Here is a 26,376-nt window from a genome sequence, read left to right as displayed (position 1 = left end):
GTGGTGATTTTAATGAAATTAGCCATATTAGTGAAAGAGTTGGTTGCTCTAGGAGAGACAGGGGAATGAAACATCTTAATGACTTTATCGGCAATAGTGAGCTTCATGATTTACCACTTCATAGGAGGAAATACACATGGTGCAATGCCCAGGAATCAGAGAAATGGAGCAGAATTGATAGAATTTTACTAAGTCCTGAATGGATGATTAATTTCTCAATGAAATTGTGGGGTTTGCCCAGTCTAATCTCAGACCATTGCCCTTTATTAATGATGGAGGATACCAGAGATTGGGGGCCAAAGCCTTTCAGGTTCCTAAATGCGTGGACTCTACATCCCAGCTTTGCTCAGTTATTTGTCTCATCATGGTCAGATACCTCTTTTGCTGGCTGGTCTGGGTATATACTCTCCCAAAAGTTAAAGCATCTGAAGCTAGTCTTAAAATCTTGGAACATTCAGGTGTTTGGCAAAATCTTCAGAAGAAGAGATACATGCTCTGGATATCACTGTAGAGGAAAGAGCACTGATTGCTTCAGAAAAGGCCAGAAGAAGGGAGGTTAAAGGTGAGTTGTGGAAGCTATACAGAATGGTAGAATGGATTTGGCATCAAAAATCCAAATTGAATTGGGCTATCAATGGGGACAAAAACAGTAGGTTTTTTCATGTGGTAGCAAGTTCTCGGCAAAATAGAAATCTCATCAACTCTATTTTAGTAAATGGAGTGTCCATTGAGGATCCTACTGGAGTTAGGCAACAAGTTCTCCTTCACTTTAAGGCCCAATTCTCTAAATCATGGGTTAAGAGGCCTTCATTGTCAGGGGTATTTAACAACATTAACTCGGAATATGTCTCCCAACATCTGGTAGCTGAGTTCAGTGCAACTGAGGTACTTGCAGCAATCAAAGACTGCAACAATAACAAAGCTCCAGGCCCTGATGGGTTCAACCTACTGTGTTATCAGAAATTCTGGAAGGTTATGAAGCTGGACATAATGCAATTTTTCAAAAAGTTTCATGCTAATAGCAGGCTTGCATATGGCATCAATAGCTCATTTATCACCCTTATTCCCAAGGTGGACAACCCTATTGGTCTATCTGATTACAGACCTATTAGTTTGGTGGGATCTATTTACAAAATCTTGGCCAAGGTCCTAGCATTCAGATTAAAGTCAGTGCTCCCCTCAATCATTGGCGAAACACAGACAGCATTCTTGAGAGGGAGAAATATTCTGGATGTGGTGTTTATCGCTAATGAAGTAGTAGATGGTTGGAAGAAGGCAAAAAAAAAAAGGGTTGATTCTCAAATTGGATTTCGAGAAAGCTTTTGACTCTGTCAACTGGGAATTCTTATTTTCTTTGATGGCCAGTTTTGGTTTAGGGGATAAATGGATCACTTGGATGAAGACATGTGTCTCTACAGCTAAAATCTCCATTCTAGTGAATGACCAACTGAGGAATTTTCACCCCATAGGGGCCTTAGACAGGGTGACCCGCTCTCTCCTTTTCTATTCAACATTGTGGCGGAAGGTCTTAACATTCTTCTAGTCAGAGCGCTCAATCTTGGTATTCTCAAAGGGGTAGTTGTTGGATCTAACCATGTTCTAATCTCACATTTGCAATTTGCCGATGATTCAATCCTTTTTTGTGAAGCCGATAGTGATCAATTGGTATCCATTAAAAGGGTTCTCAGATGCTTTGAAGTACTATCCGGTCTCAAAATTAACTACCATAAGAGTGTTGTGTGTGGTGTTGGCATAGATGAAGGCTGTTTAAACACTTTTGCTTCCCTTCTCAATTGCAAAGTGCAGAGTCTTCTATTAAAATTTCTGGGGCTACCTCTAGGAGCAAATCCGGGAAGGAAATCTACTTGGAAGCCTGTAATTGAAAAAATCAAGGCTAGACTGTCAGGTTGGAAAAGAAAACTGTTGTCCTTTGCTGGTAGATTAACTTTAATCAAGTCTACTCTATCTAGTTTACCTATTTACTTTCTTTCCATGTTTAAAATGCCTGAAGGAGTGGCTAAGGAAATAGAAAGGATAGAGGCTGCTTTCTTATGGGGTAGTAGTGATCTTAAAAGGAAAGTTCATTTAGTGAAATGGGAGGAGGTTACAAAGAGAATTGATCAAGGGGGACTAGGCATTAGAAGGGTCAGAGATGTTAATGTTTGTCTCCTTCTCAAATGGTGGTGGAAATTTGGAAACCAAACCAATGCTCTCTGGAGGTCAATTGTGTGCAGCAAATATAAAATTAACAACTCTTGTTGGCTTCCTCCTTTGAGTCCCTCATACAAGCATTCTAGAGTCTGGAGGGACATTCTCTCTCTTGGGGCTCTCAATAGGCCTATCTTCAATTTCTTTGTGGGCAAATGTGGCTTCAAGGTTGGGAATGGTATTAGAATCAGATTTTGGTTTGATAGATGGTGTGGTGGCCTTTGTTTGAAATCTTCTTTTCCTCTCCTTTTTAATTTGTCAACTGATAAGGAAGGTTCCCTTAATCATTATTTCACAAGGAGGTCAGGTCCATTTGTTTGGAATCTCCCCCATATAAGAGAGCTTTATTCATGGGAATTGGCTGAAGAGTTGAGATTGAATGCTCTCTTATTCTCTGCTCCATCTCTGTGTTTGGATTGTGAAGACTGCTTACTCTGGTGCACTGATTCTGGTCATAACTTCTCTGTTTCTGCTCTTTATTCTCACCACTCATCTCTCTTTGGCCCTCACCTCAAGGTTACCAAATTTGTTTGGAACTCATTATTGCCCCCCCAGAGTATCTTTTTTTACCTAGCTAGCCTGGAAATCTAGAATCAAATGTTTTGACTTTCTGCTCAAGATTGGTTCTCTTGACAGTAATGCTCTACCCCTCTGCCACTTTTGCAACTCTAAGGTCGAAACTGCTCCCCATGTACTGCTGCATTGCTCTTTCTCTTGGTCAATCTGGTCAGTAGTTATTGAGGAATGGGGCCTACATTGGTGTATTCCTAAGTCTGTAGATGGTCTGCTTCATTGGTGGATGAGTTGGAAATTCTATAATTTTGACAGACTAATCTGGAGAGCAACCCCCTTAATTGTACCATGGTCTATTTGGAACCTCAGAAACGATTGTGTATTTTCTAATGCACAACCCTCCTCTTCAGGACTGCTAGACCTTATAAAATTCAGATCTGCCATTTGGCTCAAAGCTTCCATTAAGGAATTCCCATACTCAGTTGATGATCTTGTCTACAATTGGAGACAGATCAGGGGTGGAGTTTAGTGCTCCGGATTCTGTTTAGAGCTATTTGGGTTGATGTTGTCTGTTGCAATGGTGTTCTGTTCATGTCTGCTGGATTCTGTTTTGTTCATGTGTGCTTATTCTGTTCTGTTCTGGTTTGTTCTGTCGGCTGTGTTCCATCTGCCTTTGCCTGATGTTGGTGTGTGCTGTTCAACCGGGTATGGTGTACCACAAGTCTACTATTTCTGCAGTGTCTTGTTCATGTCTGCTGGTTTGTTCTATCCGTGTACTGGCAGTTCTGTGTTGGGAGCTGGTTTGATCTATCTGTGTACTGGCAGCTTTATTTTGGTCAAAACACATGCCCTGCCTGCTGCTATGTTTTGGTCAATGGGTGCCTCCGAATAGTTCTGTTTTGTGATGTTGGGTGCTGGTTCTACTGGCAGTTCTGTTGGGCCAAAGAACAAGCCCTGTCTGCTGTTTTGTTTTGGTCTGTGGGTGCCTCTGCAGTATTACTGTTCTATTTTTGGAGGTTTGGGAAGGCTACTGATCTGTTGCAATGGTGGAGGTTTACTATTTCTGCAGTGTTGCTGTTCTATTAGTCTGTCTACTTCCAGTTACTTTGTTTGATGCTTTCATTTATTCTTCTGCTTTCTTTTGTTGGTGCCTCACCAAATGGGTGCTTGGAGCTTCTTCTTAGCTCTAAGCTCCTCTCTATTGATATAATATTTCATACTTTGTTTGTTTCATCAATATAGATTTTGTTTAGCCGATCAAAAAAAAAAAAAATCCCAATATTCTTGTAGTGGCAACACAACTCAGACACACATGCACACACGGCAGACCCATGCACACGGGCACACACACAGCATAACCACCACACAGCACCATGCCCACACCACACACACTGTCACTCTCTCCCACACACACACGGCACATACAGCACAAGCAACACAAACCCAGTAAACACGCACACACAGCCCATACACTCAATAATCAACACAGCACACACACCCACTGTGATCTCTCTCTCTCCGATCCCATGCACACACGCACACAGCACACACACTAAAGACACAAGACACCCAGCACACACACACACACACACACACACATAGCAAACACACAAGATACACACACACAGTCACACACACACGGATACACTCTGGACACACACACACAGGGGCTGAGATTTTGGAGTGTTTCAAACAACCAAAAAAAAAGGAAAGGGCTGAGAAGAGGGGAGGGAGAGATTCTCTTTGAAGCAAAACAAAAAGACATGCACGACAGCCAGACGTGGATCTGCCCCATGCGCTCGATCAGCCCCATGCGCTCGATCAGCCAGCTCGCGTGGCCTGTGCGCCTCATGTCTGTCACCTGTTCCAACCGTGACTGATCACTACCAAGCCACCACCGCTGCAACTCCACTCTGGTGAATTATGTATTGAATACCCAACACGGGAAAGCAACAGGGATGAAATATGAGGCTGCTGCAGAAGCTAGGGAAAGGGAAAATTCAGAAGCAATGGAGAATGAAAGGAAAAGGGAAAGGGCCAGACAAGCACCATTCTTGTACTTTGGTCATGGGTTGAAGGAAGTCAAGTGTCAAAAAGTGAAATGGGTTATTTGTTGTCATGTGGTAATATTGATGATTATGGTGCATTTGGCTCAAAGTAGGGCCCTCCATTGAAGTTGCTTAACATGAGTGCATGGGTTGGACGGTAATTTGCTGATGTGGGCCGAGGCCTGCTAGATTGAAGATACATGGATCTTTACTAGTTGTTGAATGACCGAGGTTTAAAGCTTTTATTTTGATTTTGAGCGTTTTATGAGATTTTATTTTATTTTATTATTATTCTCTCCTCTCTCTCTCTCTCATTTGGATTTGTAATATTGAAGTGTTAAAATAATCTCCCATCCCGCTTCTTTCTATCCCATTCTTTAGCGCTTTCTCTAACTGTACATATGTATATATCTGATGCATATTCATGCTTTGCATCCATGTTTCATGTATTAAGATTCGACTACATTTACATGTGTGGATTTAATCAATTCTTTTGTGATTCTATGCACTACCTCATGTTATTGAGATGATTCACATGTCATATTTTAGAAGCCGAATCTTTAGTGCATCTCATAAGTGAATTGCATTAGGATTCTGTATATAAGATCATGCATATTTTATTAACTTTGTTTTGTAGTTGTTCGAGGGACGTTGGTCAATTTATGAGTTTTTATGCTTTAGCATCCCATTTGTGTATGTTTTTCTTACTATGTGTTAGTATTCTACCATGAGGTTACTTGCTTACTTGATATAACTGTATGAATGCCTGTGGATGAAGGCTTGTTGTTTGAATTGAAATAATTCAATAAATATACGTTTTAAGCCCACTTTGCAGTGGCAAATTCATAAACTTTAAGCCCACTTTGTCAAGTGGCAAATTCAAACCCTTTTCGAAAAATAAACATGAAGTTAAATTGTTCCAATTTGAGCAAACATGGATGCTTGGCTCGGAATCTTAGGTATGAGAGGGGAAGTGGGCTTCATTTCCATGGCTCGCAAAGCATGGAAAAATTCACTCATGAGATGAGCTTCATTTCCATGCTTTGCAAAGCATGGAAAAATATATACACCAATTCACTCATGCCTTAAACTGAGTATATATATACACCAATGAAGTGCTCATAACATTGCGTATGCTTTGCAAAGTATGCTTTGCAAATCATGGAAAAATTAACTCATAACATTGCGTATGCTTTGATTCTAGCACTTTTTGGCCATGCCTTAAACTGATTTTTTGCATGTTTTGGACTGTCATAGCTCTATTTTTGGGCCTCATGGTCGAATGATATTTGTTATGCATGGTTGTAGTTCAATACACTTGCCTAGCTTTGAGTTTTGAAGCCTATTGCATGCGTATTTTGAGGTGTTTCTATGTTTTAGCATCATTGTGAGTCATATTTCAGAGCTTATATGTATGTCATATTCCCATGTTTTTCACTCTTTAAATGTGTTTGAGAGTTATGCATGAATACCTCATTTTTGGACCATTGCATGAGCTTCATTTCCATGCTTTGCAAGCCATCATTTTAGTCCATATTTGTTACTGTTTTGGCCTGCATAGGGACTGTTTGGGGCTGGTTTGGCCATTTGAGTATTGCTTTGCATGCCTATAATGTAATCCACTTCACTAGTTTCGGTATTTGGGCCATCTAGCATGCATTGTGTGAGGTGTTTGCATGATTCGGGACTATCTTGCATGTCATTTCAGAGCTGAAAAATATGTGATTGTATGCCATATTTCATGCTTACCATGCTTTGGTGGAGTTGCACTTTGTGCCTTAGGTTTGGTCCCTTGCATTTGTGCATGTGTGTTGTTGCTTCGTTTTCGTCATGTTTGGCCACTGATTTGGGTGTGGCCGAGGCCCATCCATCTTGGTTTAAGTCCATCATGCATTGTGTATGCCATATAATCCATGTTGTTGCATGTTCGATCATTGCATTGAGTACGCCTCGTTCATAACATTGCGTATGTTAGTGCATTGTGTATGCATGCCATATAATCCATGTGCATTGAGTATGCCATTGATTAGTTCATAGTATTGTGTATACCATTTTCATTCTTGCATGTCATCCTTTGTATGTTTACATCACTTAGTCGCATTACATTTAGGATTGCATACTAGAGTTGCATTTCGTACATGCCATGCCATTCTATTTGTTGCATTGTGTTTGGAGTAGGGTTTAGTCCAAACACGGGAAACGAGGAATGTTTCATACTCCAAGTGATCAAACGTGCCTCGATTCCCGACCACCGACACTCTTGACCATCCATGATGGAGTTGTTGGTTTTAGTTGTTTATATGTGCATTTATGTCCCATTGAGTCGTGCAATCCGACTCCTCGGCCATCATGCATCGAGATGCGTGATTGGTGACACGAGGATCGAGGACTCCACTCCCTGGAGCTTGTGCAATGATGGGGAGAGTGGTCATGCACACATATGTTGAAAATACTTTGCCATGCCCCTTTCTCGCTCTCTGTTGCAGCAAACCGGAAACCAGCAGCAAAAACTGGTCAGCAACCTTCTGGAGCTTTGTACAGTGTTCTGGGACCAGTTGCAAACAGAGGCAAATCGGGGCATCGCGATAGATTTCCCGACAAGGCGGCTTGAGCATGCATGCATCCCTATCATTCGGAACAGAGCTGAGACAGTCCATTTTGTTTTATTTGGATGTTAGTTTCCTTACTTAGTTAATTCGTTAATTAATTAATGTTGTGTAATAATTTGTTTAATTAGCTTAGATTAGCTAGTTTATTCTGTACTATTCATTCGGACCCTTCGAGGAGGGCAATGTTGTAATAAGTGTGCGTGCGTGTGTGATGCATGCCTTCCAACCCCACGTCTTTCTCCTTTTTTATTTACCAGCTTATGATGGTTAGTTTAGGGCACGTTTCAATTAGCATACTTATGCTCGCATGTTTGCATCCATTTATCTGTCTTGCATGCACCGGGCTCGGCGCATCATACTAACTGTATTGTATTTCAATTCTGAGTTGAATACGTGTATCAGTTGTTGCATTTCATATGCCATTTTAGAATAGCTGAGCCTATCTTAGTTGCATTTTTGCATGTGTTGCATTAAGCATTTCAGCATAATTAGGATTCATGCATGATTTCTAATTAGTTTCTTTCTTTGGCTTGGAGTACTTGGTAAGTATTTATGCTTTAGCATCCTTGCATGCGTGTGAGTGACTGCCATGATAGCATGCTTACCATGAGGCTATTTGCTTATGTGATATAACGGCCTGAATGCTTGTGGGTGAAGGTTGGGTTATTTGAATTGGAACAATTCACCAATGGCGAGTTTTAAGCCCACTTGAGAGTGGCAAAATCATGTTTTCTTAAGCCCACTTGAGGGTGGCAAATCCACGTCTTAGCCTGTAGCACCATCAAACCATCTTTCAAATAAACAAACATGAAATGTTTTGTTCCAACTCAAACGATCCAGTCTATACTTGTATGTTGTGTGCATCATATAGTAATTCTAGGCTAATAACCGGAATAAGAGCACATAATGTTTTCAAACCTCAATATCATGGTTAGTAGAAGTCGATCTTTGATCGGGCGAGAGGGGGTGCTCACGAAGTGACATTCCCCAATCATACCCAAATTCTCGAGCCGAGGCAACTTTGGTGATGACGGACACGTGGCCTTAGGCACGAGTCAGGGTTTTCTAAATTCTCCCAAAATAAAATATTTAGGTGGCGACTCTGTATCTAGCAAATCAATCCATGTTTGGCACTTCTTTCTAAAAATCAATTTTGCAAAACGATTTTCCGGATTTGGACTCTTTGATGATTCATCGGTCTTGCATTGCACTTCACAAGATTAGATACAGAACTGTGATATTGAGTCCAAACAGTAGTAAGCCCCAATGAACAAAACGGGATTCCCTCCCGGGACGTTCGGGGACGTCTACACTCATCCCCGATTTCGTTTCGATAATCCAAACTGTTTAATGTATAGAGCTCGTCGAATACTTCATGCTTGTAAAAATCACATTAATCATATATCGGTAGCCCCTTGATCAGCGCACATATGTGATCATAATTTATTTTTAAAATCATATTTACCGTTGACAAAAATGTGTTTCCATCAAAAGGCTACCGATATTAGATCAACATGATTTTTTGCAAGTATAAAATACTCGACGAGCTCTACACGTTGCACGGTTTGAATCATTTAAATGGGACCCATAGTGGGTCTCATGAATCGAAAAGCGCCCTCCAGTCCATTGTGTGGAGTGGAGAGAAGCCTTTCCCTTATACAAATTATAAAGGCTCAAAGTTAATAAAACTATATCACTTTATTTGTTAATACACTAATTAGGGTACCAATTAGTGCGTATAATTTTATTAAACAAAATAGAGTCTTATTTAAGGAGCATTCAATAATTTCTCCTTTCTCATAGGTTTAATTTAATGCTTTCAGTCGTCAAATTAAACATGCCTCAATAGTGATTTAGAAAAAAAATATAAAAAGCTTACAGTGTTGGTATAATTATATTATTATATTTTTAGATTTTAATTTGAATAATATTTTCTTTTCTTTTCATTAATAATTTGTTAGTTATGTGAATTGAAAAATGTTATTGTCATATTTTTCACGAAAATATATCATTTATGTTGTTTATTTCTATATTTTCACACCATCTAAATTAGTTTCAATTCATTTAATTTTATTAAAAAGGAAATCATTGTAATTATGTTAACATTGTGAGACCCTATTTGTTGGAGCGAAAAACATTTTCTAATTAAAAACATTTTCTACGAATTTTTTTTTTTTTTTGTAGAAAATATTTTATGGAGAAAATATTTTTCTATGTTTTGTATTGGTGGTAGTGGAACGAAGGTGAAGGTAAAGTTGAAGATGGTGGCATGGTGGTGGGGTGGTAGCAACGGTGATAGCGACTGTGATAGTGGCAGTGGTTGTGGTGATAGTGGTGTGGTGGTGGTAGTGTGGTGACATTGGTAATAATCCATAAAACTTTTTTTGCCTTTTAAAAGTGAAAAATATTTTTCTGCCTATATAAACTTATTTTCTGTTGATTGTGAAAAATGTTTTTCGTTAGACTTTCGTTTTCTATTATACTAAATACTAGAAAATACAAGAAATATTTTTTAGAAAACATTTTCCGCCCAACCAAGAGCGTTATTGTATTTTTTTGTAAAACCTAAGAGGAAGTTAATTTGAATGTATTAATGAATGTGTTACTATATTTATTTTTTTACAATAATATTACAAACACAAACTTAACTATCCAGAAATTACTCAAAATTATCATTTTGTAATTCAGATTTATTCTATATATGAATTTCACAGTACATAAATTTAATCTCCACCACACAATACTCATTCGGGGTAAATTTGAAGTATTAGGGTAGGGTTCATAGCATTTTTCTTTTTCTTTATTTAAAAAAATAAGAAATTACATTATAAGTAAATTGTTTTTTATCTCTCAATTATTAAAAAAAAAACTGACTTACCACATCTCACTTGTAAAAATTTCAACAATGTTACAAGCTCGTAATTTTACTCAAACACACGTAGGGATGACAATTTGAACCCTGGCCAACAGGGACCCGGACCACCCCGCCCCGATAAGTTGGGTTTTTTCCCAAAATTATCCTCCATAGGACCGGGGTTGGTACTAAATAATAGATCCCTGATGATTTTCAAGCCGGGAATAGAGATAGATTCCCCCGCCCCGACCCAACCCAAATTATCCCCGATATCCCTCTATATATATATATTTACACTCACTTCACTTCACAAATTTCAAGACTCAAATCTCTCTCTCTTTCTCTCTCTTCTATATGCCTTCTCTCTCTTCTCTTTGTGATGACGATGACGGCCGTGAGGGCCATAGTGGCTCAAACGAGCTTTTTGACACAGGTATGGAACTTTCTCAGCCCATCACTGCTTCTCTCTTGGAGTTCCACCTCCTCTATTTCCTCCAACACTAATCTAAGGTCTCCAACACAGGTATAGAACTCCCCTCTCTCTCTCTCTCTCTCTCTCTCTCTCTCTTTCCTCCTCTCACAGCTCTTAATTTTTGGTGAGTCTTCCTTACATTTGAGATCTGATAGATGATTGTAGAAATTGTTCTTGAATGTGGGTATGATTTGAGGCTATTTTGATGAAATTCATGTTTGTTTCTGTTGATTTTGGAGGTGAAATAATCGGTTTCGATGATCATGACAAAACTGTTTTTGTTGTTTTTTTTTTTTTGGGGGCGAGTAATTTTCGAGGTCGGGGAAACCCGATCCCCGTTAGGGGGCGGGGGCAGGGGCAGGGATTGTGATAGGTTCCCCGTCGAGAATCGGGGTCAGGGACAGAAGGTGTGATCTTGGCCCCGGCCCCGGCCCGTTGCCATCCCTAAACACACATGTGTAACTCAAATTCTTTTGACTTTATAATATACCAATTAAATCTCAATCACTTATTTAATCTCTAGGTAAATTTCTTGACCCAAATTCTAAATTTGTAGAATTTTTGTACCAACAAATGAAAAATTATATAATTAGTTTCAAACACCGCGTAAACAAAGTGGTGAGTATTAATCATTGTCCTAATTGCTTTTATTTTGCACTTAGTAATATTAAGGATTCAGATATAAAAATGTATAAATTATTCAAAATTTCACATTAATGACTTAAATTTATTTTATAAGTGGATCCATACTCACTACAAGAATTAACACTTTTAGCAACAAAAAAATTGGTCGCTAAAAGTCTATTTTTGGTCGGCAAAAGTTATCCGCGACCAAAATTTTTGGTCGCTAGTTTGGTCGCCAATTGAGGGTCGGCAAAAGTAATTCGCGACCAAAATTTTCGTTGGTCGGCAAAAGTTGGATTTGCTGACTAAATTTTTGGTCGCTAAATATTTAATTACCGCGACTAATTTATTTTGTCGCTAAAACACTTTGGTCGCGAAAAGTGATATTTTCCCGACCAAATTTCTTAGTCGCCAATTGTCACATTTCGCGAACAAAAAGTTTGGTCGCCAATTATCACATTTCACGACCAAAAAATTTAGTCGCCATTTGTTACTTTTCGCGACCAAAACTTTTGGTCGGCAAAAGTGAGTTTCCACGACCAAGAGCTGTTTTGGTCGACAATAGATGTATTTTTTGCGACCAAAACTCTTGGTCGGCAATTATCATTTTTTGCGAAAAAAATTTATTTTGGATGCCGCGACTAATAAATTGGTCGCCAAAGCAGGAAAATAATACACCTGTATATTTAGCGAATTCATAATCAAAACAGGACGAATTCATAATCAAAACAGGTCTTATTATAAAATTTTCTATATCCAAGTTTCAACACATAACTCAGCAGCAGCAACATTGATTCCAAAAACAAGGAACGATTCACAAAACCCTATTCTAAACCCCAAAAACCAAAAAACAATTCATTCCAACAAAAATTTAACATAATCAGCATCAATTTCAAAAAAAATAACATCTGGTGTTAACAAGGTTGAGTATTGTTGTTCTTTTTCATGTAGGGCATTCAGCTCCTTTTTGGCCTCTGCAAATCTCTCTTTGTCGTACGCGTCAACAAGGTAAACTACAGAATCCACCTGCATGATGATCAAAAATTATATACTATTTGTGAACAAAATTCAAGACTCTTTGTCATATAAATGAGCTGTGATTTGTCCTTTTCGTGCCTTGACAGAGAAAAAAACTAACAGCAATAACAATAACAGGATGGAAAAACATTTATTCGGGCAGTAGTTCATTTAGCCAAGATTCAGCCCTCAAAACTAGAAATGCATAGATAACAACTGTATGAATGTGAAAAATAAAATGAAAACTGAATAAGTACATCATATAATAATTGAAACACTCAAAACTACATATGCACAGTAGACAGAAATAGTATAAAAGTAAGTGTTTGACTAAATTAGAATGCCGCTATTAGCATGAAGTTGCTTGGTGGATTTGATCACTTACGTAGCACTTTTTCAATTTAGCATCAGAAGCACGTAGAAATTTACTCATGAATCAGGACACCTAGATACAGAGTTTGGGATGGAGGTCCAGCTCAAGTCAGTAGGCATGACTAGCATTCTCATCGGTAAGTTTTATTTTATGATCTGGTCTAATAATATAACTTTATGCTCAGAAGTAAGTTTTATTTTATGTTCTGGTCCAATAATATAACTTCATGCTCAGAGAGAGAGAGAGAGAGAGACTTACTGTTCCAGCAACAGATTTTGACGATATGAAAGTGTTTACTTTGAATCTGGACAACCCAAAATCACATACCTGAGCATAATGTATAAGACAAAGCTCAAGTTCGTTGTTTGACTAGCAACAAGGAAAAGATTATAACATTCATAGATGTACCTTCACCGTCCAATTTTTATCAACCAACAGATTTGGAGATTTAAGATCCCAGTGAACTACCGGAGGGCTAAGACAATGAAGATAGTTAATACCCTTGGCCTGCATCGAGTGCAATATCATAAATTAATAATACAACAGCAAGTGTTAACAATAGAAAAGGTTCATAACAGTAAAGCCCACTACAAACCACATCCAGAGCCATGCGTAAGCGCCTCCTTTGGTCCAAAACTTCACCAGCATGTGCCCTATGGATGAAGCGGTATAGACTACCCCTGTTCCACAAAATCAGGATTTGTGCAAAGTTAGCCTTCCATTACTTGCTTTAGATAGAAGTAGTTCAAATAATAAAATAATTCAGGAAGCAAATTGCTAAATTCACAACAATTTTGACTGCGTCCAGCAACCCCTCTCTCGTTACAGTATCAACCCATGTGAGAAGGATGGCAGTGGCACAGCCATCAAGACTGTGGGACAATGCATTAGGAACTAAAAAATGTCTTTACGTTCGTAGATATTCTGTCACGATTGACTAATGTGGCCGTTGTGTAACCGCACCCATGAAGAGCACAACATTAGGATATACACAAAAACAAACTCTGGTTATGCTCAGATACATACCCAGAGAATTGAGCAACTTTTGCTTCCTTCCCAAAGTTACGCTTGAAAGAACAGAAAATGATCTTCCTTTGACCTGGTTTTAGGCCATCAACCATTGAAGGAATTGACCATTGAAGATCTGCCATAGAAAACAATATAAGCTCTTTGTTGACAAAATCACTGTACTTGATGAGCTTCTCCTTCTGATCAAGGTAAGTGCCAGGCTGCAAATCACATAGACAAAGAAAGTGTTATTAGAAAAAGAACAATTACAGAACACCTTAGATTTTATGGAAGAAAGAAATTTAACTTCCAACCTCAAACTGTCGGAGCCAATTCTTCCTTGCTTCAATTTTCTTCTTACTGAAGGCAAGCTCAATTGCTTCCCCATCTTGCTCATCTACCCACATGTCTACTGCTCTGCTGAATGAACACAAATATATGTTTGAAAATATAGGCAGAGGGAAGGATTTTGAGTTGCCAGTTCTTTGGAAAAGATACTTTTATAAGATATATATGTTAGTGGTCATTACCAATCATAAAAGATTTATTGCAATATATTTAACAAAGAATGAAGGAACTCACTGCAATCTGCTAATTTTCCATCCCGCCCAAATCGACCAGCTTCTTGGTAATATGCTTCCAAACTCTATAAACAGACTAAATAGTTATGAGAAGCTTGCAACATCAAACAAACGAAAATGAAAAGGAAGGAAATAGATAACGTGGGCACAGTCAACAGGCAAAGTTAAAAGTGGAAAAAACTTGAAACATGAAGTAACACAATTTAAGAGACTTAAAATATGAAGGCAATTTAAAAGTTTTGAAATATATGTATATGCTGCGGAATCAACGAATGACTAAAAAGTATACAAATAATCAGCATGGATGCAAACAGCAATGATAAAATAATTATAAATGGATTCAGATAAGTCCAAAGCACTCAACACATTGCCAAGACATCAAATCTAAGGAATATACCTGTGGCCAACCATAATGAATGATTCTTCGTACATTTAACTTGTCAATCCCCATTCCAAAAGCAATTGTTGCAACAACCACCTAAAGATTTGACATAGGGATCTATATTAATTCTTAAATTATTTCTTTTAATAAGTATATTAACTCTTAAAATATAAATAAAAACACAATGAGTGAAGAAATTGCCTTGCATGCAGTGAAAAACTACGAGCAAAAATGTTTTTTTTTTCCATGAAACAATGTAAAAAGCATAACTTATAAAACTAATGACATCAAGTGCTTGATGAGTTCTTAATAACATCTTACACCTAATCTGGTGGCTCACCTTCTCCAAGTAATTGGTAATAGATTATAGGACCAAAACATGACACTAATAGTGCGTAGTAAGACAATGATAGGCTGTCAAAAACATAGAAGAGATGGGAGAGGAAGTTGACATAGAGTTGACATAGAGGAAGTTGACTTTTCTAGTAGTGCTCCTTTTCTAATTAAGGAACAAAGTCAAGCAATGAAGGTAACCAGAATAAGTGTTCTTGGCATGCCTTCCTAAAAGACAAAATGGGGCCAAAAGTCCCACAAAACTCTATCAATAAATGCCCTCAATAGATAAAGCAGCATTAGCCACAAAAGAAATTGAAGTCCTTGGTTCAGAAAGATTTACGTAGCAACACCTAGTGTTATAACAAGAGCTCAACAATCTACTCGATTATAGTGGATCCCTACAAGGAACTACTTATGTTGTTCACAAAAATCCATATCATTGGACAAATTCCCAGCACCACCCTTCTCATTTGGGGATAGTGGATCCATATAACCTTATGAAGAGGTTTAGTATAGTTGTATAAATGTAGCATGACAACTATTTGACATATCTCCAATTCTTTAATTTAGCAGGACTATTTGAAGTTTTTAAAATACATCCTATGGTATTTTGCTGTATCAACGCAATTTGTTATTGTTTTCCTGTCAGATCATTGCATTTTAACTCAAACATAAGGATATATAGTTTTAAAATTTCCACTGCAGTCTTTTTCTTATTAGCCACCTTGGATCTCACATGAGTCATTCAAAATTGCCTGGCCAGCTCAAAGAAAATTATTGTTTTGATTATATAAACCCTTAGATTTTTTCAGCAAAACAAACAATTTAACTCTATGAATGGCCTACTATAACTCAATTGCCCATAAAAATCAAAAAATTTAAACAACCCAGCTAGAAATTATAACTTTGCCTAATCATATAAACAACAATACATTTCATATTCGGAAAGACTAACACAACCCTATGCATATTGTTGAAATAGTCTCAAGTTTCATGTCAAATAGGTTGAAACAATTTGGCGTAATCAAAAGCTAGAACTACTAAAACAAGCATACATCTATGTGACTAAATCTCACAGAATCTGGAAGAAATTGAGTGTATACAAAAATTAAACGAATCAAATTCGTGCCATAAGTGTCCAATGGCTATTATTTGATCCCTAAGGGAAAAGAAGATGCAACTAATCTGTTTATTAATTCATTTGCCTCAGTGCATGACTGCAGTGATGCACTAAGTCTTTCATTAAGGTCCACCATACCGTGCTTTTGCTCAGCTGACACTCTCTGAGCCTCTACCAACTCCTTCTGTGTGATCTCCAATGGATTTTGCAACTCTTCAAGTTGATTCAGATAAGATTTCGAAACTGATTCTTTCAAATCTTTCATTTCCTGAAGAACAAAGTTGGCAATTCATTAAGGACAATAGTTGGGTTAAGGCCTGTCCAGCAGAGTTAAGACAAAAAATAAACAACTTAAAATCATTATCATTATGATGTAAATAACCCAAATAATTAAAACATGTTGATATATGGTGCAAATCTCTGTTACATAAACACTTCATAGTGTGAAATTCTGTGTCAGATAAAAAAAAACAAAGATGGGTAAGGATATGTTTTATACTAAAATATTATTAGTGATGTTCAAAGTAGAAGTTCCTTATCATACCCTTTCAACATGTTTCTGTGCTACATGGATACATCCAAATGATTAAAAGAAAGCCATATCTAACAAATTATGTTACATATGAAGTTCCTTATATAGTATGGTGGAACCAAACTAGGATTCATGTTCATTAAGAGATCTTACGTGAATTTTTACGTGTTGTCAAGCTTAGATAGTATGGTAGAGTTGAAGAAAAACTGGACAATAAAGCAAATCACTGAATTCACCAATAGACAAAGAATAATTTGTATTGCACTCTTTTTTTTTAATCAGCAACAAAAATTATCATTGCACATATTTGCACAAACTATTCTTTGAATTTTTAGGAAGAATTTTAACTTAAAAAAATATATTTTCCATACATAAATAGATAATAAATCCACTCTCAATTTTTCTTCTTGCGACAGAGCTTTCGCGCTCCTACATACCCAAAGTTTATTCATTACTTAACGTAATAAATTCATAGTATTCAATAATCTATCTATGGTAATAAAATTTGATATCTTTTTCCATCTTTTTTTTACCTTAAAACAAAATGGGATTTCTTATGTTATGTCTATCTGAACCCACACCATCAATAAAACAGGCAACCCTTTAAGAAGTCTTCTTCTTTATGCTATTTTCCTCTAGTAACAACTTCAATTCTTTATGAGAGAGAGAGAGAGAGAGAGAGAGAGAGAGAGAGAGAGCAACTATGTGTATTTGGATGAAGTTGAACTCATCATAAAAGAGAGAAAATATATGCAATCAACAAAGGAAGTTGAAAGATTCGTTCACAATTAACAAAGGCAAACTATATCACGATGATGTTTTCTGCGAAAATATATTCCCTATTATTAAAGCAAGAAACAAAAAAAGATTGCATAGATCAAGGATAGGCAACAAAAAAAGGTATCTCAAATGACTTAAAAATGCAACCAAAGTTCAGCCCGTACAAAATTTCTACTTTATCTGTACATACCAAAAAATGGGGATGATGTTTTACTATGCTTTACCTATACATATCAAAAAATGAATAGGAAAGATTACTGCAGGAATGAATAGATGGATGCACACATGCCCACACATGAGTCACCTTAGTTTCAGAAAATTTATAGATATTTATAAAAGAAAAATGCATATTGGTATTTGGAATCATCTCTGTAGCACACCACCACTTTATTGAAATAGAAAACTAAGATAAAGCATGATAGATCATAGAAAAATGCGATTAAAGGCTTCCCTTTGACAAGTAAATCCTCTTCCCAACAATCCAACAGGCTATTCAAGGCACATAACAAGAAATGGGTCTCTTTCAAAACAATTAACAAACACATGGAGTGCATGAACAAGTCCACATGGTTCTGCCAAAATATCCCTCGAGAAACCCAGTTGGGTAGGCCAAAAATGAAGTTCATATGCTAACAGAAGCGCATGATGACACCCCCATTTGGTACATACCCAAATCCCCTCCATTGTATTGTCAATTACCCATTTCACACCATACCCAAAACATAAAAAAAAACTCATTCAAACTGGGAACAATGGACACAATTGCTTTTTTGTCAATTGAATTCAATAATTGAAACTCCAACAACATAACACAATTAAGAATCTGGGTAAAGATGTGAATGTTACCAGATATATATATAGGGAGAGAGACAGAGAGAGACCGAGGGCAAAGGCTAGAGAGGGAGAGCGAGAAACACAGAGAGAGAGAGAGACAAACAGACCGAGAGTGAGAGAGAACCTGTGAGGATGCGGCGGCGGCGGCGGTGGCGGTGGCGCTAGCAGTGGCGTGCGACGCTGGTCAGCGATGAGATGAGATTGGGTGAGGATCCCCCAGAAATGAGGAGTCCATTAGACAGAGGGCGATGGCGATGGCGATGGTGATGTGCGACGGACGTGAGCAATGGTGGTAAGGCACTTCGGTGAGCTAGAGAGAGTGGGCACTAATTGAGAGAGAGAACACAGAGAGAGGGAGAGGACGGATCAACATACTACACAGAGCGAGTTGGAGACAGAGAGGAGATCAGAGCCTTCTTTTAATATTTTTTTTTCTGTTTTCTAGGTACAAAACGACGTCGTTTTTTGATTGGCAACCAAATTTTTTTTGTCGCCAAAAAATTTCATTTTCCCCCCTCCATGTTTCAAATTTCCCTCCCAAACTTTTGGCGACCAAAACACCATATTAGTCGTAGAAAATGTACCTTCGCCAACAAACTTTTTTAGTCGCCAAATCTCAATCAACGGCGACTAAAATATTAGTCGCTAAAAGTACTAATTTTGCGACTAATTTTTTTTGGTCGCCAATATGTAACCTTCCACAACCAAATTTGTAGTTGGTCGCCAAAAGCATACCGATTTCTGCGACTAACTTATTTTTGGTCGCCAAAATATGACCTTCTGCGACCAACTCATATTTAGTCGCCAAAAATATTGATCATTCGCGACTAATTAATATTTGGTCGCCAAATATCATTTTTTTGCGACCAAAATTTTTTTGGTCGGCAAAAGTGGTCACCAAATGTGTAAATTCTTGTAGTGACTTCATCAATTTAATATCCATCACACTTATTTATTTCTGAATAAATTATGGGTCCCAAATCTTGGAACCCTAAATTTTTTGTTTTACACGAGTGCTCTCTTATTTTGTATTTTTTTTGTTTTGTTTCGTTTTTTTGTTTTTCATTTAAACAGTTAACAGTAATGTCATTGCCCAAAACAAACCACTCTGTTTCAAAACTAATGAATAAATGGGTGCAACATGTACAATTGTGGCACTTTTTTTCTAAATGCAGTAAATCGATGTTTTGTAACAATTTTAATGTTTTAAATTATTGTTAACCTTTTATTATCTTGATAATCTTTTTAACAAAAAAATCTCATTTTTAGTTAACGATTTTGCCAAAGTTTCAACGTTAATCACTTGACTATTTATCTACAAATAATGAGGTTGAAAATTGAACTAATTAATTTAAATGAAACTAATGGTGGGACAAATGTAACTACAAAAATCATCTTATTTTTGTTTCACCTTTTGACCACTCTAAGGAGCTCTTTTACCCGATGTGATACTCGGATTCAAGTTTTATCATTGCTTTATAGTTTTTTAAAAAATAAATCTTATCAATCAATAATCAATATAAATAATAGAAATAAAGGCGTAAAGGTTAGTTTTCAATATAAAGGGACACTTTGAAAAGATGGTCAAAAGTTAACTTTTAATTCATTTTGAATTATACCACTTCTCACATATTTTATTCAAAAAAAGTTAAAAATTAATTTTTAACCAATTTCTCGAAACACCAGAAAAACAATTATTCCTATGTTTAATATGGGGATATAATGAGCCCATGATAGATATCATATTTTCGATGTTATGATAAGCAGAACAAATTAATTAATCATATAGTTTTATAATATGGGATAATATTCAATCCAATGATATCATTTTTCAATTTTATCTACTCTTTTACTTGTTATAGCAACTTTAATCATATTTTACATTTTTTACTAGCTAATATATATAAAAAGAGGTAATTACTTGTTTTGCCTATTTTCTTTTTTATTTATGAATTTCAACGCTAATCTTTATTTCACTTATCTATATATACAAACTATTTAAAGAGTCTTTCAAAACTCTTCAAATATAGCTAGCCTTGAAATTTTTTGTTAAAATAGCTATTATAGTAACTAGTCTATTGGAGTGACTAAAATATGATAATACTTTCATGATATTGTTTTTTCATGATCCTTAGCATTACTTGTACATCAAATGCTCTTTTTGTAAAGCAAGATAGACAAAACAATAAGGAACCATTTGTTTGTTCCAAAAATATGAATTTGACAATTTAAAATTTATTCCCAAATTAGATAAATCAGATTTTTTTGATTCTACAATTAAAATAACTAAAAAAAATTGTACAAAATTTGTTTGCTCGTGATAATTTTAATTTATTAATTTCTTTTAACACATAATTTAAAATTGAGAGACACCAAAAAATATTCATTTATCACTTAGGAAAACTTGAATTAAGTTAGTTTAGGAATTGATAAGTTCTAAATTAGTTAATTAAACCGAAATCATTTCATTTATGCAATCAAAAGGGCACTCTATAGTTAAATTTTTATAAAATTTCATGATATTTTTTTCAAGATCCCTAATATTATTCTTGATGTACATATTGACAGTTAGATAACAAAAACTCAAATCATTAAATAAGCCAAAAGTTTGTCCCCTCCGTTTTAATGTACTAATATTACTATTATTAGGCCACAAGACTTTAATTTAATTTATTAACAACAAAGTAAAGTTAAAAATATGTCAGATAATTAACTAGTTATATGTAATAAGTAAAAGAGTAAATAAATAGCTATGTTTTCCAACCATTTTGAATATTGAAACAATAGTGTATACAAGATTACTTTGGAAACATAGGGCTCATTCGGGAAGTTAATTAAAAGTCAGTTTTTGGCTTTTAATCTATTTTGGGTCATATCATTTCTTATATTTTTTACTCGCTAAAAAATAAAAAAGTCAAAAAGTCAATTTTAACCAACTTTCCAAAACACCTCAAATTCATTGTCAAAGTTTGAAATTATGAAATTGTAATTTAGGCCAAGTTTGGGAAGACTAAATAAGTACACTTTTTGACTTTTTATGAAATATGGGTTGGGTTTGGGTCGGGTTTAAAGTGATGTGTTAGAGAGGTGATGTGACTTAAATAAGATGATGTGATTTAAATAGGATAGTGACTTTTTGACTTTTTGAATTTTTTAAGAGTTGTCAAACTTGGCCTTAGTCAACTATCTTTATGATCTTCCAAATTTGTATTGACATTTGATGAGTTTTATTGTTGTTAAATTCTCTTTTCAGTGTGCATTCATGAGAAGAAAAAAAAAAAAGAAAATTTAGTCAAAATTCCTTCAATCGACTCTTATTTGGTAAAAAAGACTTCTCAATCTATATTGTTTCATAAATCCCATAAGGAGGAGGCGTATAATTGAGTAAAGACAAAATAAAATATTATTTTTATTTTCTTGTACAATGTTGTCAAACTAATGTATTACTGTGAATTAAAATAATATGTTACTGTCAAAGAAAATAATATTACTATTTACGTTAATTTCGAAAGTAATAATTTTTTTTTTAAATTTCATGATCAATATGAATATTATTTGATACAGCTTGATGAGAGAATTATAAGAATACTAATTTTATTAAAAATCGATACATAGATCAAAAGTTATATTATTGTAAAGTTTAATATTTTAGTAATAGTGGTATGTATTGAATTATTCAACAAAAACTTTTTATACTTATTCTTAATTGTTGGCCTTTTGGCTTTCGAAGGTTACTTTTGTAATTATGAGCGTGCCAGCAAGGATCAATCAGTCCTTACAGAATTGTAATTGCCAACCAATTATTCAAACGATTGTGTTATGGTTCTTTTAACCTCAATAAAAAGGACTTTTACTGGTGGCTTACTGGTAATTTGACTTCAGAGAATTTGAGCATAAGAACAGTTAAATAAACTGAAATATTTCATTAGTATGAGAAACTTACAATGATCTTAGTTCCGTAGAGAATTACAGCGGCAATATACTCGAAAACTACTCCTACAAATGAAGTGCAGCGCAGGAACTTAAAGTATAGAAATATAAAGGACAGGAAATAAAACTGGAATATGTAAAGTAATTCTTCAGAGCTTTTCTTCGTCCCTTTCTCTGAAGTCCTTCCTGCTATTTATACTTTCCGAAGATAACCGTCGAATTGCATTTCAAACCGTCGAACTGCTCCTCCATAATCGCTAATCATGCTACCTTATAAGTAGTTCCACTACGCCTTTACTTGCAGTTAGGCTTCCCCCCTATATTTGAATTTGAATGTGAGCAACCGTTGAAGCCACGTCACCGTATGTCTCTTTGTTGATCCGCTACTACTCAGATCTTATAACAACCAATAGTGACTGCCACGTGTATGATCAGGATCGAAGACATACCTGGTCTCCCCATATTACACTTACTTTGCCACGCGTCGAATTGTCATTGGCTAGCACAAAATGTGTAGCCAACATTACCCCCCACACTAATATACCCAAGACTTGGTGATATTAGTGGATCAGAGTTCCTTTTCCCACGTCTTAGAACGTGCATGGGTTTTGCATCTTCCCAGAAATGCAACTGTCACACACCATCTGTATTAATACTCTCGTCTTGATCCTTTAAGTACTGTCTTATTATTCGAACAGACGGATACATTTCATGGCCAAATTAATTCTTTCCTCCAGTGATAAAACATACGAAGAGTCATATGTCGATGCTATTTTTTATCGAACGCATGCATTTACTAGCCACCTTTACCCACCTTTCTATATTCAGGTCCTGGACGCCTTTGCAAATTACCGACCTTTGGATTACGAACACATTGCTCTTAATCCTTCGATTCAGAAGGCTATAGACATAAGAATTTTCCCCTCTAACCTGCCTTTATCGTTCGAACAATCTGCCCTCAAATCTTTGATTTGGAAAATTGCAAATATGGATTTGAGCAACTCTTTTTCGCAAATTTCTGTATGGGATAAAGCTGCAACCTCTTCCTCTTCTGGGGGTTCTGGCTGGACAAACTGGTCAGTACCTGAGACTTATGATTTGAAGGAGCGAATCAACCACCATTTTGTTGAGTTCACTGACCCTTTAGAGTTTCCTTCCTATGCTCGAAGTTCAGTTGTTTATCCCTATGTGCCCATTGACCTTCGGCGTAGTCTGGAGGAGAATCTTCTTGTAGCATGGTATACATCTTCCATGCCTACAAAGATAGTGCACGCTGCCCCACGCCCAGAAGAAGCACAAGGGTATAACCCGTTATTCTTAGCCCAGAAGGCGAAGATCTGTTCTTCTGACTGGCTTGATAATATTAATGCCTTTGTTCCTTCTGCTCCCGTATCATCCTCGGAAACAGAAGCATCCACACCTTCTTCTTCGTCTCCCGAAATTGAAGTATGCATACCTTCTCCCTCGCCAATTCTTTCCTGGACAAAGAAACTGAAGATTGCCCAGCCTTCTCTCACTTGCCTTTTAATGTACTCGAGGACGAAATCCCTCTCACAAACCTTCGATGGGCTTGTGATATTCTGACTAGGGGTCATGTCCTTAATCCCCTTGCTCAGGCAGAACTTCATATGTTTCTGGACCAACTTCCATTGCTCCTTTGCTGGCATCGAAACTCTGTGGCCACTACACAGTCTTTAGACCAACTCTCGTCCCTTCAAATTCAAGCTCAGTATGAAGCAGAGAACTTTATTGAAGAATTCAATGATTTCAAGAATAAAGATTCTGCGTATTGGGATGACTTAGACATTGATGAATTGGAACAAAGATTAAGAGAGGTGGCTTTCGAAATAAAGGCTGAAGAGCTCTACTATGAAGTGAGAGCACATCAACTTATGCAGCCAATGCTAGAAGATTTAGAAGATAGAATAAGGAAAGAACAAAAGTTCATTGATCATTGTTGGACTAAATTTCATGATCTTGTTATTTATTCCATTCCTTATTTTTATGAGCTCGAGTTCATACCGAGATAGGGTCAGCTGATGTAATCATTCTCGATCTTAATATAAACAAAATTCTTCTTCATTTGTCTTTGTTTGACCCTGTCTTCACTTGTATTTTTACTTGTGTTTTAAAAGTCAACTCAGAGCTTCGAACTTCGAACAATTTCATCCTTTGAATCTGGACTTAATTGTTTTAAATAAAACACTAGATGAGCCAATTGTAAACCTTTCCAATTTGTGGAATAAAGTTTTGGCTGATTTTCAATTGAAAACAGTGCTTCGAATCTAGCAATTTTACACTTAAAGCCTATTTCGACCATAGTCAACATCCAGTCATTGTCATTACTGCTTTTGATGTTTCGAACACCAAATCCCATCCTTAAAGAATCTCAAGTTTTGCTTCGAAGGACATTACCTTTGTTAAAAACTCTAAAAACAGGTCTTTAAGCTCTTTTGAGTGAAATAAATACTCGAGTATTTTTATATTTTGGGTATGGCAACCCACTTCGAAGCTGGCTTTTCTGTTTCGAAGCCGTTTGACTTGGCTTCGAGGCAAAATTTCTTATTTCGAAGCTAGCCTTAACAACTGGGCATTGTTTTTCCCTCCAAAAGCATCAATGTTGAAGGAAGCTTTTGTATCCGTACTTTTAATACTTAACAGCTCATGTAATATACTTTCAAATATGAGAGCTTTAAAAACCCTTTTGTTTTGTGTTCTAAAATCACTTGCGCTTCTAATCGCACAAACCCCTCTTATTACCGATCGTCGGCTTCTCTCTACTTCCTTTCCCGAAGAAAAGCACACCGTCAATGGCTTCTCCTTCAGTATCAGTCGTAGAGCGCATGAGCCCATCTGTGGCCCTAAAGAGGATTATTGATGCAGAATGCGAAAAGTACAAAGCTGGGGAGAAGAATGCTATTGATGGACGCATCTTTGTCCCTCGACGCCATGCGCAATCAGACTATGTGCTTGGGCCCATATTCAAAGAGGTCCTCACTGAACTCCCAGCCCTATATCCCCGACTAGAAAACCAATGTCTTCTCTATGAATGTGGTCTTGACTGGAGGAACTGGAGGATAAATTGCCCCCACCGATGCTGGCCCACGGTGAGACCAGAGTGGCAAGAATGGTATGATCAGGTTATTCCTGCTAGGACCCTGGACTTTCAAGAACTCTGCCTTCTCGATGCTCTCAGACTGTCTAGGGTAACTATTTCAGAGGACCCTTTCCTTGTTCCTGCTGCCCTATGTTTTTGGAATCCTGTTTTTAACTTTTTCCAATTTAGATATGGGATGATGGCCCCTACTGTTCTTGATATTTGCCATTTACTGGGACTATCTCCCATTGGCACCCCTTTTGGACCAGATTATCCTGACTTAGCAGTCCCTTTCTCTCTCCCCTCCCTTAACTCATCTTATAGTGATTTCACTAGGGCTGAGAATAAAAGACAGGGCCCTGTGACTGATAGGGAATTTTTTTCTTTCTTATTGTATTAGCTTTGTAAATTCCTTTTTTGCACTTCTTCTCAAAGAATTATGCCTGAATTTGCCCCTCTTGCCAAAGCCTTTGTTTTACAGAAAAATGTGGCCTTAGCCCCACATGTTCTAGGGCACGTATATAGAGTCTGCTCCCTTTTTTGTGAGAAACCCTTGGATGCTAATCAAGGGGGCCCATTCTGGATCCTTCAGTTTTGGCTTTTCGCCTATTTTACTGAATTACAATCCAAATGCCTTAAATTTTCCGAGCCAAACCCTATTACTCATGGCATAAGGATAGCCAATGCTTCACTTTACCCTTCTACCTTTGCCTTTTACTTCTCTTTCTTTCACCAGCTTCCAGCCTCCCTGCCTACTTACCGCTTTCGTCCCTTCGAACCTTCCATTGGTCCATCTTGGTTAAGGAATTTTCTAAGTGACCAGTCCTGTACTTCACTTATTCACAAGGATATATGGGCTTCCATTCTGATTCCCAGAGAGTTATTTATCGGGACTTTGAACCCGAAGGCCTACAAATGCATTGCCGAACCTTACTGTCCAGCTCAGTTTGCTAGACAATTTGGCCTCACACAAGGAGTCCCAATACCTCTCTGTAGCAATACAAATCTCAGCCTTACCAGAAGGGATTTGAAAGTTAGGAAATCCAGGCTAGAAGAGG

General features: G+C 36.9%; 1 protein-coding gene and 1 long non-coding RNA gene across 2 annotated transcripts in view; one reads left to right on the top strand and one right to left on the bottom strand.

The window, feature by feature from the left end:
* The first annotated feature begins 10,595 nt into the window (after positions 1 to 10,595).
* Positions 10,596 to 26,376, top strand: part of LOC145822631 (uncharacterized) — an 82,476-nt gene continuing 66,695 nt past the window's right edge. The window contains exon 1 of the long non-coding RNA XR_014364212.1: positions 10,596 to 10,755. This is a non-coding gene — a long non-coding RNA (uncharacterized LOC145822631). The remainder of the gene's footprint in view (positions 10,756 to 26,376) is intronic.
* LOC145821048 (uncharacterized) lies at positions 12,045 to 14,783 on the bottom strand. The gene is made up of 6 exons (XM_082917657.1): positions 14,705 to 14,783; positions 13,745 to 13,947; positions 13,314 to 13,398; positions 13,127 to 13,225; positions 12,977 to 13,045; positions 12,045 to 12,354 (listed from the first exon to the last, which is right to left on the bottom strand). Exons 1-6 carry the CDS (start codon positions 14,756 to 14,758, stop codon positions 12,184 to 12,186), a joined length of 681 nt encoding a protein of 226 aa, XP_082773783.1. The 5' UTR covers positions 14,759 to 14,783; the 3' UTR covers positions 12,045 to 12,183.

The sequence above is a fragment of the Camellia sinensis genome, chromosome 3, assembly GCF_055761805.1.
Source record: "Camellia sinensis isolate YWXY chromosome 3, ASM5576180v1, whole genome shotgun sequence".
Lineage (NCBI taxonomy): Eukaryota > Viridiplantae > Streptophyta > Magnoliopsida > Ericales > Theaceae > Camellia > Camellia sinensis.
The sequence above is the reverse complement of the archived record's forward strand: the minus strand, read 5'-3'. Positions and strand labels throughout refer to the sequence as shown.

What these genes read in the sequence shown, in the direction of transcription:
- LOC145821048 (XM_082917657.1), bottom strand. Translation starts at nt 14,758, where the DNA reads ATGGGGATTGACAAGTTAAATGTACGAAGAATCATTCATTATGGTTGG. An exon ending in TACGCATGGCTCTGGATGTG is followed by an intron (nt 13,226 to 13,313) that starts GTTTGTAGTGGG and finishes CACTCGATGCAG; the next exon opens with GCCAAGGGTATTAACTATCT. An exon ending in CAAAATCTGTTGCTGGAACA is followed by an intron (nt 12,355 to 12,976) that starts GTAAGTCTCTCT and finishes ATCATCATGCAG; the next exon opens with GTGGATTCTGTAGTTTACCT.